The following is a 17731-nucleotide window of genomic DNA, read 5'->3' as shown; positions in this document are numbered from 1 at the left end:
TCCTTCCGGATGTTGTCGTTCTCCTCAAGGGTGAACTCCTCTAGAGACTTGAACTTGCCGTCGACCTTGTTCAAGCGCTTGCCTAATATCTCCACTGCTTGCCGGGTAGCATCTACCCTTGCAATCCACTCTATGCCGGGCGTGACGTCCACAGGCTCCTCGCCTCGCTCATCGTCACTCACCTCAGTGGCCGAGGGTGAGTAGGATGTTAGGGCCTCGCTTGGTGTAGGCTCCAGCGGCACAACATCATTTCTCTTAGAGTTTTTCTTTCCCTTGCGATGCTTCCTTCCAACATCTTGCTTGACGTTGGTGGCGGTAGTGGCGTTGATGTCTCCCACACTTGCCATATCCCTTAGTAGAACCTCGCTCTGATACCACGTTGTCACAGACTTAGACTTCACACTAAGACTTCCGTGCGGCACTTGACAACTTACTCACGAATCTTTCACGATCTTGCAAGCTCAAGTAAGCCTTTATGACTAGATCGCTAAGGGAACGCTAGATTATAAGAAGACAAGAGAGCTTTTATGAAGAAGGCTTTTGTATTGCTTTGGAAGAATGCTTGTTTGCTTGATGATTTGCTACAAATGAGTGCCCCCTCTATTTATACTACTCCTAAGGGGCTCAAGTGTAAATAGAAATTGCTATACAAGTCCCTCCATATTTACAAAGAAGTCCCTCTCTAGAATTCTCTACACACTCTAGAGAATTCCAAGTCTCTCAAGACTTCTCTACAAGCTTCTATAAGGATCTAGAGTAAATTGGCAAGACAACAATCGATTACTGCAAATGCGTAAAGGCAAAGGTTGTTGCTGAAATTGTGTAGATTCCGTGGCCTTCGGTTTGAAATATACCTATATTACATGCCATTCCTGAAATCTTGATTTTCTCGAAAGCCAAGACTATTCACATTTCTGTACCAAAGCTTCTAGTTACTTCACTATCTCATGCTAACTTCACGGTTTAACTATTGACACGAGAGTATGGTTGTAAATTTATGTTCATATACATATATCCAACTACTGCAATTTCATCGAATTGCCTGAGGGGATAACACGGTTGACAACCATATTCTAAGTGATACAAAGCTGGTTGTGACTAAAGCTTGTCAAACTGCACAAAAATTTTGTTGCACAGAGGCAAATTTCATCAATCTGTCTGCCTGTTTACAGGTCAAAACCAAAGAGAAAAAAAACAACTAAAGGATAATTAAAATGACTTCATCAGTATAACCAGAAATATCCTGAAATGTAAACCACTAACTACTGAAAACAGAAGTTTATGCTTTTTTGTCCCAACTCATTACAATTAAAATTAGTATTTTGGACCTTTTGATGTCTTTGTCATAACATTTTTAGTATATTATGGAATTTGACCACTTGACAATTTTGAGAAAATCAATGAATTAAGTGACACCAAAAAGCAAATATCTGAAACAGTTAATTTTCACTCAAATTAAATCTCCAAGCCATTTTTCAATCGTATGCTAAACAACTGAATAATTTTCTAAACATACAATGCGAAAACAGCCTGGAAGAGGACGAAAGGCAAAAGTAAATAAATTCCTTATAACTAGGATTGTAGGGCGTTACCCCGAAGGGAGCCCTTCCAAAAATTCTCGACGGCCAAGGCAGAACCCAGGCCGAAGAGGGGGTTTGGAAATAGTTTTCAACCAGCAATAGACGCGCCTCGGTTAGAACCTCACTAGCTGCGTCATTGCCCCAAGCGCAAAGATACTTACAACTCTGTCCAGTTTTGGCTTTTATTAGACTCATTTCTCTATTCAGCTTCATATATTAGCAGTGTGGGACAAACTACAAATATATTGTAATATCTTTGCCTTGGCAATTGGTATGATAGGAGATGCTCATGAATTCCTTGACTTGTTCGGCTACTGTCTATCTGTTATTAAAGCTATAAATTTATTCATGAACATCTGCTTTCAATAAGAGACAGGGATAGATTTATGCTCGAACTGCTTGAGGGGATAGCACGGTTGACAACCATATTCTACGGACTAAAGCTCGTCTGTAGTCGTGCACAAAAATTTTGTTGCAGCAGAGGCACAGTTCATCCATTCCCCTGCCTGTTTACAGGTCAAGATCAAGTTACAATGACACTACAACTTTATCAGAGAAACTTTAATAGTAGCAAAATCCTGAAGAAGTGAACCACTAACTAGTACATGACATAAGTCAAAGCTTTTACCAAAAAGGCTTGGGGCACAGGATTTTATGCTGTAGTCCCAACTCATTTCGGTGAAATTTACATGATGTTATTTAATGGAATCTTGATCCCATGATCGTTTGATGCCCTCGTCAGAACCTTTTCGGTATTTCCTTTATCATTTGATTGAATGGAATTTGACTACTAGCTTTGACAATTCAGGTAGTGATAAAGTAGTGCAGAGAGATACTGGATGGAATGGACCTTTTACAAACCAAAAGAGAATAACTCTTTAATAGCAAATTCCTGAAACAGTTGATTCACTTACTAAGTAGTGGTGTCAAAGTAAGCTCATATTTTGGTAACTCACTCAATCCGTTTATATTTTAATAAATTAGACGAGTGATTCTTAAGATGGATAAAATATGAGTTTAAATTCATATTCAACCCATAGAAATATGGATATTCATAGGTAAAATATGGGCCAAATGGATTAATCTTCCCAACTTTTATTTACTCAAAACTCATGGCATCACTAAACATGTGGTATTTTTTCTTCCTTTTTATATTCTTCATAAAAATTAATTATTCTCCTCTATAATTAAATAAAATAAAATATATATATAAAGGTGAAGTCTTGAGCCCTAGGGTCTAGGTTCAAAGGTCGGGTTCTGGATCGAAAGTCGAGATCAAGTTTCAAATCAAATATCGAGACCGGATTTCAAATCTGTCGTCGATCTCGGGTGTTGGGGTCAAATTTTGATTTGAAAGTCGGGATTGGGTGTCCGGATCGGGTCCCATGTCGATTGTCGGATTCGGATCCTACTTCGATAGTCGGGTCCCAATTTGGATGTCGGATCCCGATTCCGGGTTGGATGTCGGGATTGAGTCTCGAATCAGTCATCGAGGTTGGGTATCGGTGCTAGGGTCAGTTCAGGTCCAGTTCGAATGTCGAATTTTAGGTCAAAAGTCAAGATTGGGTCCCAGATCAAGTGTCTGATTTGGATTCCGGATTGATCATCAAGATTGGGTGTCAATTTGAAAGTTGGGTTCCAAATTGGGTGTCGAGGTCGAGTCCCGATTTATGTATCGGGATCGAATCCCGATTCAGATATCGGGTCCTGAGTCGAGGGTCAAGTTAGGATCCCGAGTCGGAAGTTGGGGTCTGGTCCCGATTTAGAAATCGAGTCTTGGGTCTGGTTCGGAGTCGGTTCCCGATTTAGAAATCGGATCCCGTATCGGGTGTCAGGTTCAATTTTATGATATAATAAAATTAAATAAAATATTCTAATATTTTTTTCATCCAAAAAAAGACTAAAATATTTTCTCCATATTGAATTTTAAAGTAAAGTACTATTTACTTATGAAAAATGTTACCCGACCCATTTGTTATCCAACCCCTTTTTACCAATATAAAATATAAACGGATTGAATTATTATCCATTTTATGTTGACCCATTTTCAACCAACCCAAATTTTATCCAATTTGCCCATTTGCCACCACTACTCACAAGTCACTTGCCGAAGCAAACAATCATCTCAACTTGGATTTGGGAAAACAGCATTGTACACTGTTATGAACCTAGTTCACCCCAATGTGAATACTAAGGTCACGCAAGTAGTTATTGGGCTTATAGGAGCTATTGGGCCAAGAACAAGTAGGGCCAGGTTAAATTGGGATCCGGGTTGAGGAGTGGACATGGGAATGTTCCTTCAAAAAGGGTGGTATGTGATTTGGGGATTATGAAAATTGTTGAGAAAAATATCTAGTTCTCTGGTACCCTTCCTTTAAGTCTAAACTTCTCATCTCCCTTCTAATTATCTTTTTTGATAGTTTTTTTTGTTTTACTATTCCATTGTTGTTCTACAATTCCCTTGTTAGTTTCATATTCTATTATAACTTTGAGTTTAGTGAATATAATATTTGAATGTTTCTTTTGTGAAATTGGAGTTGCTACATACACTTTCTTGGCCTGTTTATGTTGGCATTTAAGCTTCGCGCATATGCAATCTGAAACCATATTTTGTAGAAGCAGCACAGCTGAAGCTTAAATTTTGGCAAATTTGGTCCACGTTGAAGATAGAACTGCTTTGGTGATTCCAATGTTGTAGCATGTGCCATCGTTAACTCCTCATGTCACTTTTATTATTTTTTAGGAGTCACCTTGAATTGAAGTTAACTCTCGTCACTTCTATCAAGATTAATTTTAACCTGTAAAAGGAGGACAAAAAAGCCGAACTAAAATTCTTGAGGATTACTAGCTTATTCCAACATAGAGAAATTTCGTGTTGAGAAAATTACCCTCTTACACCATGCTTTAAATCCCCTTTTTCCTTGTAAAGACTAAAGGAAAATAACAAAGTTAAATTAAATAGGCAATAACTTTGAGACTAAGTATTGTGTAGGGCATTACCCCGAAGGGAGCCCTTCCAAAAATTCTCGACGGCCAAGGCAGAACCCAGGCCGAAGAGGGGGTTTGGAAATAGTTTTCAACCAGCAATAGACGCGCCTCGGTTAGAACCTCACTAGCTGCGTCATTGCCCCAAACAGAAATGATGCCCTTCCACTTATGACCTGCTTTCGGTTTTATAAGGCTCGTTTCTCTATTCTCCCTCTTCTGTTATCGATGTGGGATAACTGACAAACTACCTAATAGCTGAATTACCTATATATGTCATATGATTGGCTGATTAACTCTTTTCTTACGTTGTGCAAATTTTCGCAAACCCACTTTCCCTCGGAACAACATTTATCTCCTATCAATATATTTTGGCTTATTTGACTTTTCATATATGTAAAATCTCATCTCAAGGTAAGAATTTGAATCTGGTATTAAATTTAAGTTCGGCCAAAATATATGAAAACAACATTGCAATCAATGTCAAAATAGTATTTCCTCCGTTTTAATTTGTTTGTCATATTATGATTTGATATAAGATTTAAGAAATTAAAGAATTTTTTTTAATCTTGTGGACTTAAATTAAAGAAATATCAAATATATATAAATGTCTTTCTATCTCATGATCTTAAAAATGTCATCCGAAAAAATTTGAATTAAAAAGGTGCTTAAAAATAAAGAAACATTCTTTTGGAAACGACGGAAATAGTACTTATTTTAAATTCAAATATATACAATATGAACTCTTATGCCTCTATTTATAGTGTTACATAGAGGCATACATAAGATAGTCATAAACATGACATTAACTATGGAAGTTATACAGAAAGATGGGGAAAAAGTGAGCCATGACATTAAGCTTTTGAGATCACTAAGGAAGTGAAGATTTATTTCTAGAGTTATGAAAATCTAATATAATTATTTCATAACATATGTATATTTAAATAACCATTTCTTGAACTTCTTATTTACTGCATAAATATCTAATTATAATTAGTATCTGCAAGCAGGGGCTCCCATTGGTGAGGCCCGGTCGTCTGCACGTATTTCTGGGCTATAGGTTGCCATCCATTTAGCAGAAGTTTTCGGGGTTGGGCTTTTTGCAGATGAGTCATAGCTCCACCTACGGGCTGTCCCCTTCTTCGCTGTTGCATTCCATTGGGCCGCTCCTGGTGGGCTTCTAGGCTTTATTGAGCATGGACTCCTTACTTTTGCTTTTGCAGACTGAGTTGGAGTCATGTAGCTAGGGACACAATCCATGTTGGAATGACGGGATGAATATGGGCTTCTTTCAGCTGGACTGACAATCTGATGGGCTAAGTTGACATCTTCTGAGCCCAATGGGTGGTTGATTACATCCAATTCTACTGTCTTCTCTGATATATCATCTGTGGGGGACAATGACACATAGGAGCTTTCTCGTGGCACAACATGTTTGGGTTGAGAAGCCATCCATCTTTCAAGCCAAATCCAACCTCGTTGTGGATTTTCATGCTCATTGCCAAAACATTCCTCATCATCTGGATCAGAGTGCAACCACTTTTGTTGTTGCTAACACAATAGACAATAGAAATTTAGTACATATGAAGGTAGTGACACTACATTAGTAACATATACTCCCTCTATTTCATTTTATGTGACATTTTCTTCTTTTTGGTCGGTCCCCAAAAAGGTTACCTTACTATTATTAGAAACAATTTTACTTTAAAATTATCTTTTACCCTTAATGAAATGATTTACAATCACACAAACATCTAATGATTATTTTAGAAGTCTTCTTTTTTTTTTCTTAAACAGTGTTAAGTCAAACGGTGTCACATAAAATCGGATGGAGGGAGCATATGTAGGGGCGGAGCCACATGGTGGCTTCGACAAAATATTATACTGGTTATACATGGTCAAAATAATTTGTATATATAAATAGTAAATGTCGAACCCCTTCGCTTAGTTCGTGTGTCTACTTTTTAAAATTTTGAATTTCCTTATTAAAAATTCTGGCTCCGCTACTGAGTATATGAGAAAACTTTTGTTATGTGTAGGAAGGGCTAACCTGAGAAGCATAAGCATGTTGTTTTCTTCTAGTAATTTCTAGGATCTTTTCAATGCTTTGTTTCCTGTTATCCCAGCCGTCAATGTCTTGTTTCTTAAACATGCTCTTGTTCTTGTGTTGGTCCTCTCTATTTGAGCGTAATTTCACTTCTTCCAACTTGCTCTGCAGCTTTTCCTCAACCAATTGGAGTCTTCGTGCACGTACTTTTGACTGCACATGTACTAATGCTTGCATACATCTCATTGTCATCTGTGCTTGTTTGCGCACATTATGCCCCCTCACTAGCGCTTGCAGCTTCACCAATCCTCTCAGGGCACGCAAAGCGCGTCTTGCCTACAAGATTAGCAAGACGTACATCGATCATGAAGAATTTGGCAGGTGTAACTGAATAACAATAACAATAACTATACGCTCAATTCTATTGATTTAAGATTTTAAATCAATAGATTGCAGCGCAGAATACTATCGTAGGCCTACTTTTTTTGTGACACTTGGTTTAGATATAATTAAAATATATATTTGAACAATACTTGTATATAATTCGAGTATAGAGCTATAAGAAAGAATTGGCTTTTAATTTACCAGATATCCCCTGTAGTATGATTGAATAAGGGTGGCAGCCCTTTGCTCTTTGGACTGACTGCTGTATCCATCTAATCTGACAACTTTTGGGGCCGCACAAGTTGCTGCTGTGGTTACTACTTCAGCAGCCGCAGCAGTGGCCACGATGATATGAATGTCATGGTTTCGATCTTCAGTAAATGGAGATGATGACTCCTCATTGCTCTCTCTATTATTGGTAAGATCTGAAGAACTCCCTGCTGGAAATTGTTCAACTGACACAACTTCTGGAGCTTCATATTGCCATTGGTTGTCTAATTTTTCCTTCTGATAAGCATACAAATCACTTCACACCACTAGCACTTCAATTAAAGGTTGAATACTTGAATTTGCCAGTAAATTATATTTAAACACTTGGTTTGTGTTTGAGCTGTTTTGATGAATAACATACATGATAAAATGTTCCTATTAAAATTTTGAAAAATTCTGGATGTGTTCTCAAATGTCTATCATGTAAATAAAATTAACCATTTAAAGTTTGTTGTCTTTGTTAATCATACGCATTAGTCTCAATAAATTATATGTAAGTCTTCAAACATGTTTCAATTGATATTGACGTGCATAATTAAAGGAGGAGACATATTTTATGTGATTAGTTTATTTACTTAATGGGTGTTTGAGAACACATTAATCTAAATGAAACTTTGTTCTGGGCTCCAACTACTTAATTACATTTTTTTCTTCCATAAGAAATAACCAGTTTTTGTTGGGTCATAAAGAAGATAAAGTTTCATGAATCCTTAGGTTTGTAATATTCTAGCTTAAAATTACCATATACGTACTTAGTGTATTCATATTGAAAGCCTTCAATTCTAGTTAAAATACTGCATAGTTAAATATATTTGACTTGTTATGAATATATTTTAATGAAATGGTGTTATATTATCTAATAAAAAAATTGTCAATTTATTTGCCTGTTTAATGTCAAGAATTAATAGTAGAAAAAGAAGGAAAGCATCTATAAATTGACTAAAAACTGAACAATCGAATCAAAATCGATAATAATCAAATTGATAAATATCTATAATTATAATAAAATTACATATATTTATGTATTATTAAAAAATCAAACAATCAAACGAAATCAATAACAATCGAGCCAATAATTATTTATTATATTTAATTTAATTTAATTTTAATCAAAAACTAATCCAAATTGAACCGTGAACGTGGATGAAAGCAACAAGTCATAAATTCTACGTTGTTGCCTTTCGACAAGGGCCCTATTGTTGGGGGGACCCAATAGATGTTCAAGATTATTAGTTAATGCCTTTTGGTGAGGGAAGAAAGTACCTAACCAGTAGCCACTAAGCTGGTAGATTTACTAGATCTCCATAAAAAGAGCTCACAAGTAGGTAGGCTTATGAGAGATCTGATTAATACAAAAATATGGTGCAATTTTTTTTGATCATATAATCAATCATACACCATTTTATAATATATTTCTATTATAAAAACACTTAAAAAGTAATTATAAAATTTGAAATATTACTATAACAAGTTAAATTACTTTGTCAATACCATTAGTGTATATAACTTAGATCAGAGTCGTATTTCTTTCATTTACATAATTTGATATTAATAATACATGCATAATTTACCTTCAAAATCATGGTTTAAGCAACTCTGAAAATCGATCTTTGGCAAAAATAATGTAGAGTACGTAATTTGCAAACAATTAGGTGTTCGATCATAATTAACTTATTATGTTGTCACTCATTTCATTAGGTATATAGAAAGTTTTTATTGAATTAATTTCATGTTAACTTCTCCCTGCAATATTTATGGATGAGAAGAGTGAATAACTCACTAACCTTTTTATGATCTGCTGGTGAATAATCCTTAGAAGAAGGTTTAATAAAGACTTTCTTCACTGTGGAGAACCAATTACCACTTCCTTTCTTCCCCATTTCCACCCAAATAAATTATCTTCTGCCTGAAAACATTCAATTCAAAATATTGGAAAAAGAAAAAATAATAATAATAATTGGGAGAGAAGTGCTATAATCTCTGTGTGCCACAATATATATTAAGAATGAGAAAATTAAAGAATTAATAAGTGGGGTATTTTGCAGAAAGAATGTACCAGATGCTAATAATGAGAGCACTAGTAGAATATGGTTGAAGTGGTTAGATGGGGAAATGGGTGAATATATATAGCCTTATATCATTTCTATAAAAAATAAAGATTTTTTTTGTGTATTCTTTACATATTAATTATTATTTTTATGTATAAAACTGAAGTTTTATTATACAAAAAAAAAGAAGATAAAACTAAAAACTACTCACATTGTTGTCTTTGTTTGAGTTGATACAAAATTTTAAAAAGTAATAAAAACTTTTGAATTTTATTATTTAAACTAAAGATGCGTACAATGTATCATAATGAGTTTTAAACTTGCGACTTTACACCTGTTATGTGAGATATTTATATTAACGAATATAATTGTCAAATTAGGAAAGAGACATTTTTTAAAATAGATTAAAAAGAAAAGTAACACAAATAAATTAAAATATAAGAAATAGTTTCTAAAGGACTATAAAACTAATTAATTTGTGGGTATCGTATATAGAGGCGGATTTAAAAGCATGTATGCGGTTTTAGGAACATGTAACTTTTCTTCTTATTATTATTTATTTATATTATTTATCAATTAAATACTTATTAATATTTAAATGCAAACAAAATTATTAATATAATATTAATTTGAAGTCGATATTTAAAAATTTTAAATCCGTCATTAGTATATTATTACTTCACTTGCCGTTGGTATTTATCATTCTCACAAGGTGTATGTGTAGTAGCTTTTATGTATCCAAAAAGAATAAAGGAAAAAAAAAAGGTGTAGTAGCTTTCCTCTACTTTTTGTTCTTTGTGCTACAATGACTTTACCTGAAAATTCTAGAGATAGTTGACTTTCAACAAGTTGGCTTTTAGTTACAAGTATATGCACTGCCCTCATTCCCCCGACTTAGCCCGTAAAGTAACTTTTACGTATGAAGTGTTTTTAGAATTTTGAAGTGCTGAAAGTTATTTTTATAAATAAGCAGTTGAGTGTTTGGATAAAAGTGCTTATGATGTGAATTTTAGGGTTAAAAGAATAAAAAAAAGTAGTTTGGGAATTTAGTTATAATATAAGGGATATAAAAGTAATTTCCATGGTCAAAGAAAATGACTTTAAGCACTTTGGGAAAAAAAGTTAGGACTTCTAACTTTTTATTTTTGACTGACTTTAAGAACTTTATGGCTTAAAGTCAGCATTAGACAAACACGTCCAAAAGCTAAAAAGGGGCTTTAAGTTGGTTTTGACCAACTTAAAGCCAATCCAAACGGGCTCTTAAAAAATTATAGCATATCCAAAAATTATATAAAGTAGGTTATGAATTAAGATAGTCATAGAATATTTATTTGACTCCACTTATATTTTAGTGTATATTGATTATATAGAATTTGATCTCATTCATATTGTTGGATAGGCAACTAAGTTTAAGCTAAACTCCCTTTTTCTCATGCTAATACAGTACTCTATAAAGCCAATCAAGTTATATTTTAAAATTATATATTCTCTCCGTTTCGAAAAAAAATGACTTCTTTTCATTTTTAGTCTGTTTCAAAAAGAATAATCTATTTTTTTTTTGCAACACTTTAAATTCAATTTTCGACGTGACATGTTTAAACTTCGTATCAAGTCAAATTATATCATTATTTTTAAACGAAGGGAGTATATATATATATATATATATATATATATGAGGCGGAGTAGGAGTATTACTTGATGGTAGGGTAGTCAGCACTTGAAAAGAGACATGGAGAGTTAATGAATAGATACAAATTGAGCATGGACGTCTGTAAGGTCAAAATAGGAGGTTTACATACGGGCTCTACTTGAATTAGGACATGAAGAGAAAGAGAGTTACTTATAAGCTTTTCTACTGCAGCATCCTTAGTGGCATTTTCATGATGATATAATCAAATTAAGTTTCATGATAAATATATCGTGCGTGTGTCCATATCTGTTAGAAGAATGACAAAAGTCTAACATTGGTGGTTAATAAGATGAGTGGACCCCTTATAAGTCTTAGGCAATCCTCCTTCCTTTGAGCTAGCTTTTGGGGTGTAAGTTAGGCCTAAAACCTAATTTAACAATAACATTTTAAGTCGTAACGAAAATAGAAATTGTACATTTAATATGATTATCCCAATCACAATTTTATGAATGAATGATGACCACTCCAACAACAATTGGGTAAGCCAACAGTTCAATTTTGCAAACGATGGTAGACTTTCTTTCAAACATAAAACACAACTTTGTAAATTGATTCATTGACGTCAGAGATTCAAGAGATCTTGAATACCCTTTAATTCTCAAATTTAATACACAAGCATCTAAAATTGTTTCATCATCATTAAAAATTGTAAACTCACCGTGAAAGACTCATTTGACTCTTCAATTCAAAATTTGAATTTTTAAAAGTATTATGAATGGTGTGATTAGGATGTGTTTGTACGCTTAGATGAGGCTATAAACAACTTGAGGAAAGATTAGTTTGGAGTCAAAATTCAGAGATATATGGAATCCACCTAAAAAAACGTTATTATTGTACTATAGATCGCATACATAAGTTATATATCACACACAAATCTACATTATTTAATCAAAAAAAAGGAGGGAAGAAAAGAGAGCTTCAAATTTGACGCTTGTAGACTGCTAGAATTGAAGAAATGCCACAAATCTGCTAAAACTAATAAAAAGAAGGGAAAAGGGTCATATATGTCCCTAAACTTTGTGAAAATGTCTAGATATACCCTCTGTTTGAAGTTTGGCTAATTCATACCCTCGCCGTCCAACTTTTCGCATATATATATCCTTGTAACTAGGGCTGTACAGGGCAAACCGATAAACCGCACCAAACCGACAAACCGAATCAAACCGGAAAAAAAAACCAGACTAGTGGTTTGGTTTGACTTGATTTGGTGTTTGAAAAAAAAACCCGACCATTATAGAGTTGGTTTGGTTTTAACTAAAAAAAGTCAAACCGAACCCAAACCGACCCGATTATAGATATACTACTTTTAAATTATGTTATACATAAAAATATTTATTAAAATATAATTTATAAATATTTTTTAAAATTTTTCATAATTTTTGTTTTCTTTCTTACATTTAGATTTGGACTTTAGAAGCCTATCTAAATAATATACAAAAAAATACCATCTTATAAAGTTATATTATAAAGTTAAAACTTCAAACAGTGTTCTGCCTCTATCTTATATGTTGATATTTTGTACTAGAACTCTTTTTAAGAAACACCGCTCTGTGCTTTTTATTAGATACTATGAAAAATCTGAGAAACGCAAAAAATCTCGAAAAACACAAAAAACCCGAGAAAAATTAATATCGAAAAATCCGACTTTTATTGGTTTGGTTTGGTTTATAGATTTAATAACCCGACACAAACGGTTTGATTTGGTTTGTAAAAAATCTGAACCAACTCGGTCCATGTACACCCCTACTTGTAACTGTTATTGTCTTGCTAGAAATAATCAACCCCTTTTTCTTTTTTTTTTAAAGGAAAAAGGGTCATATACACCCCTAAACTTTACGAAAATGTCTAGATATATCCTCCATTTAAAGTTTGGCCTATCCATACCCTTGTCGTCCAACTTTTTGAATATGTACGTATACCCCCTTTAAACATTATTTGCTTTGCTGGAAATGACCAACCTATTTTGTTTTTATTAAAATGACATTTGAAATTGTCAAATAACCCATTAATTGCCACATGACATTTTTATTAAATTCACCCTTTTAATATCTCTCAATTATCCGACCCAAAAAACCCGTATCTTTTAACCCAAAATCAAAACCCTAATTGTGGATCCTCTTCTTCATTTGTCTCACTGAAGATTTGTCTTCATCTTCTTCTTTGCCTAATTCCTTTATTTTTGTAGATTATCAAGTTGTAGCTGATGCTGCTATAAACAAATTCAAAAAGTTCATTTCTTTACTTGACAAAAACAAAACTAGTCATGCTAGATTCCAGCGAGGACCAGTTACTTCTCCTCCACCATCAAAATCCCAGCAAAACAAGCTTCAATTATAATAACCCATCAATAATCAGAACACCCAAATTGAAGAAATCGAAAAGCCTACCAAAATCTACTATCTGACCCCAATTCAAAAATTGCCTCTGTTACCACATAACCATCTTCAACAACAACAACAACAACGACCCAGTGAAATCCCACAACGTGGGGTCTGGGGAGGGTGGAGTGTACGCAGACCTGACTCCTACCAAGGTAGGACGGCTGTTTCCAAGAGACCCTCTGCTCAGTAAAATCAGATAAGAAAGAAGTCAGATAAGAATAAGGAGTTCAAAACGATATAGAAACGATATAGAAAAGCAAAATAGAGCAATCAAAGTACAGAAAGTAATGAAAGTAATAAATGATAATAGATATCAGACCATAGGAAATTATAGTGCGCTAATACGCCTACTAATAAGAGAGAATAACGAGACTATGAACAAGCCTTCTACCCTAATGTGGGTCCTCCACACCCTCCTATCTAAGGTCATGTCCTCGGTAAGTTGTAACTGCGCGATGTCCTGTCTAATCACATCTTCCCAATATTTCTTCGGCCTACCCCTACCTCTTCTGAAACCATCCATGGCTAACCTCTCACACCTCCGCACTGGGGCAGCTGTGTCTCTTCTCTTCACATGTCAAAAACATCTCAGTCGTATTTTCCGCATCTTGTCTTCCACCGAGGCGACTCCTACCTTGTCCCAAATAGCCTCATTTCTAATTATGTCACTCTTGGTATGCCCACACATCTATCTCAACATTCTTATTTCAACAACTTTCATATTTTGAACGTAAGATACCTTAACTGGCCAACACTCCGCCCCGTATAACATAGTTGGTCTAACCACCACTTTGTAGAACTTGCCCTTAAGTTTTGGAGGCACCTTCTTGTCACATAGCACACCGGAAGCGAGCCTCCATTTCATCCATCCTGCACCAATAATTAGGGCTTTGATTTTGGGTTAAAAGAGATGGGTTTTTTGGGTTGGATAATTGAGAGATATTAAAATGGTAAATTTAATAAAAATGTCATGTGTCAATTAAAGGGTTATGTGGCAATTCCAAATGTCATTTTAATAAAAAGGAAATAGGTTGGTTATTTTCAACAAAGCAAATAACGTTTAGAGGGGTATACATATTCAAAAAGTTGGACGACAAGGACATGGATATGGCAAACTTCAAATGGAGGGTATATCTAGACATTTCCGTAAAGTTTAGGGGCATATATGACCCTTTTTCCTTTTAAAAAGAAAAAGGGGTTGGTTATTTCCAGCAAAACAACTAACGATTACAGGGTATATATATACGAAAAGTTAAACGGTGAGAGCATGAATAAGCCAAACTTCAAACGGAGGGTATATCTAGACATTTTTACAAAGTTTAGGGGCATATATGACCTTTTCCTCTAAAAAGAAACTTAATTGGAATTAATCTATCATTTCAATGTAGATGTTATTATTTTACCCATTCTGCTAAGTATTTTCAAAAATCCCTAGAAAAATAAAAAAAATTGTTAAAACAGTGAAAGAAAATGGTGTAATGTTAGTAATTGATGGCCAAAAGAAGATGCAGTGTCGAAATTTATTGACAAAAAAATGAGATATTTACTGGCGATTTTTATAGTATAGAATTTGTGAGTGATGGAAAAATATGATAAAGAATCTAACTTTTTGTACTTTATTAAAATTTGTCAAATTCTTAACTTAAATGTCAAATCGGATTGAATTAGTTTTATACTAATAATAAGTTTGATTATTTTTTGCATTCGACTAGCCATTGGGTGCCCGTTTCTCTTAACCCACCATCTTGCCCAACTCCAAATAGGAATGACAATGGAAGGCTTATACATGGGCGAATTTACTTTAGGTTAAACGGTACCATGTGACATCACTTCATTGATTTTTTTCTCTCATTATATTAGTATAATTGATAAGCCAAAATAAGAATAAATTAAATTAAATGAGACTGGTTGACATGAAGAATGATGCAGCTCATTTGATTAGGTGCCTCAATTTTAAATTGAGGTTGTGAGTTGAAGGCTCAACAACTTCAGTTCTACAGTGATTCCAAATTAATTAATAATTGAACTCTTGTAATACTTGGGTGGGTAAATATTGTATAGAAAACTGATTGACTTTCTAGATTAGGAGAAACCCCTATTTATAAAGATTTTTTCCTAGTCTAAAAAGGAGAAGAAAACCCACACTATTCTTGAAAAACAAGAAACTCATGTGCTTCCTTACTGAGGCTTCTTATTATGGAAATAATCCCAAAAATTAATTTGAATTATTCTTACCATAATAAATTACAAATCATTCCACTAAAAATTCGTAATTGCACTCCTCTATTTATATTTTAAAATTCCACATGTTAAGATTACAGATACTAATCAATAAATTAAATTACTGATAAATTTAATTCAATGATTAATTTTCTTTAGAGCAATACTTAACTTATTTCATGCGCCAGATTCATAAATCTACCGGGCGAATTTGCACATGAAAACTTATAAGTTTCTCATAAAAAGGTGTATCATCAATCTCTATATTGAGACATAAATTTCATCAACTAACTAATTATTTCACTAATATATATTATTATCATCCAATCTACCAAACATATTGACCCATCTCAGAATCTCACCTTTTAATAAATCAAAATGATAATTAATATCTACAGATCATAATCATTATATCAAGATTGAGAATATAAGTATATTTAATAGTTTAGAGAATATATTTTTATCAGTCAGTCTAAAACATTTATCTCTACTCGGTCCCGTTCAATACATACAAAATGCACTAACACGAGAAGTTAGAACTATACCATTCTCATAATCAAGATAAATTACATTTAATCTCGTGTTACAATCTTTCTGATGATTTGTCCAAATTTACGTCTATGATTGTGAACTATAACTTTTACCTTATAAGAACTGATGATTTAATCTTCTGTGTATTAGCTCAAACTCTATACATCAAATCATTTACTATATAAGTTGAGGACACATATATGACAAAATGATCTATTTAATGTAACACTTTATTGAATTGAATCAATAAATAAACAATTGTTCAATAAATAATACTATATCTAAATACATAGTTAATAATATATCCTTACACATTTGTCGTTTAAAAGTTTTCCTCTTGTTCAAAGAAAAATACTTAGAATTTATTTGTTTATATTTAATGAAAATCTAAATATTCAATTCATTAAGTGTATTTTTTTTAAAAAAAAAAATTACCACTTATTTGATCTTAAGAGGTCTGATTCGGTCAGATTTGAGATGAAGTCTTAAAATCATTCAACCTTTTTCGGTTATTAAACTATGTTAAATGTTTTGCAACAAGTGACACTTTCTTCCATATACACACGCTCTTGAACACATTTGATGCATCATCTCATATTGCTTGAGTAATGCATATTATTTACTCTCAGCTATATATTATATATTTCATATTTTATTAGCATAGTGATTTTATTATGTTATATTATTATTTTCAACTTTATTATTGATTTACTTTTTACTTACTATATTGCTTAAATAGACCTCTTAGAAATAAAAAAAAATAAAAAATCTTTACCAAACACTCCAAAGTAGCTCGTGTAAGATCTTGCCACAAGAATATATTGAATGATGCCCCTGATTCGATTAGTTGATGTGCTATTTTTTTTCTTTTGTCTTTTTTCTCGTTGATAAAATTGATTAGGTGAATAGAATTAATGATAAATTTAAGAGATTTTCTTTTCTCTAACATATATGATCCCAATTTAAGACATTTTAATTTCATTTGTTGATACACTCATGTATTTTCAAATGAGTGGAGCTTATTTATGGTGTAAATTAACATTGTATGTAATTTCTTATTTCGTCGAGTTCAATAAGAGTTTTTAGTGATAATCATGTCAATAATATTTTAATCTAGTTGGAGATAGTATGCGAGAGAGATCTGCTGGAATTTATGGGGCGAGTTGAATTTCACTTTTTGTTCTACATAAACTAACAGAAAACTGCCATATATGTTTTTGTAAAATTTCATCAAGGTGAACATGTCTAACAGTATATTGTAAGAATTTTTTTATATGAACAAATGACCATAGAAGTAAATAAATGAACGTGAAGTAATTTTAAAACAAAATCAATATTATAGGAAAAAGTTTCGACCCTTCTCCATTAAATCTATTCAATAAAATAATATATTTTGATATGTATAAAAAGAGACAATTACATTCTCTATCAGTTTGGGCGATAACGCTATTAAAACTGACTCAAATCTTACCTTTTTACCTAATTTGGCTTATTTTTATATAAATTAAAATTTATATAAAATTGACATATAGGCACAAAACCTACATATAATTGACAACTTTTAACCCAAAAATACACTAGCAAATTTTAGCCAT

At 33.1% G+C, this 17731-nt stretch overlaps 1 protein-coding gene and 2 non-coding genes across 3 annotated transcripts; all 3 read right to left on the bottom strand.

Moving 5' to 3' along the window:
- Positions 1-1584: 1584 nt before the first annotated feature.
- LOC129901895 (U4 spliceosomal RNA) lies at positions 1585-1735 on the bottom strand. The gene has a single exon (XR_008769982.1). It is a non-coding gene; the product is annotated as a U4 spliceosomal RNA (small nuclear RNA).
- Positions 1736-4572: 2837 nt separating this feature from the next.
- On the bottom strand, positions 4573-4724 carry LOC129901899 (U4 spliceosomal RNA). The gene has a single exon (XR_008769986.1). It is a non-coding gene; the product is annotated as a U4 spliceosomal RNA (small nuclear RNA).
- A 547-nt stretch (positions 4725-5271) lies between these two features.
- LOC129899492 (protein IQ-DOMAIN 21-like) lies at positions 5272-9350 on the bottom strand. The gene is made up of 5 exons (XM_055974481.1): positions 9323-9350; positions 9051-9172; positions 7198-7503; positions 6616-6948; positions 5272-6116 (listed from the first exon to the last, which is right to left on the bottom strand). Exons 2-5 carry the CDS (start codon positions 9144-9146, stop codon positions 5559-5561), a joined length of 1293 nt encoding a protein of 430 aa, XP_055830456.1. The 5' UTR covers positions 9147-9172; positions 9323-9350; the 3' UTR covers positions 5272-5558.
- Positions 9351-17731: the final 8381 nt, after the last annotated feature.

Source organism: Solanum dulcamara, chromosome 8 (assembly GCF_947179165.1).
Source record: "Solanum dulcamara chromosome 8, daSolDulc1.2, whole genome shotgun sequence".
Lineage (NCBI taxonomy): Eukaryota > Viridiplantae > Streptophyta > Magnoliopsida > Solanales > Solanaceae > Solanum > Solanum dulcamara.
This window is presented reverse-complemented; position numbering and strand designations above follow the sequence as displayed.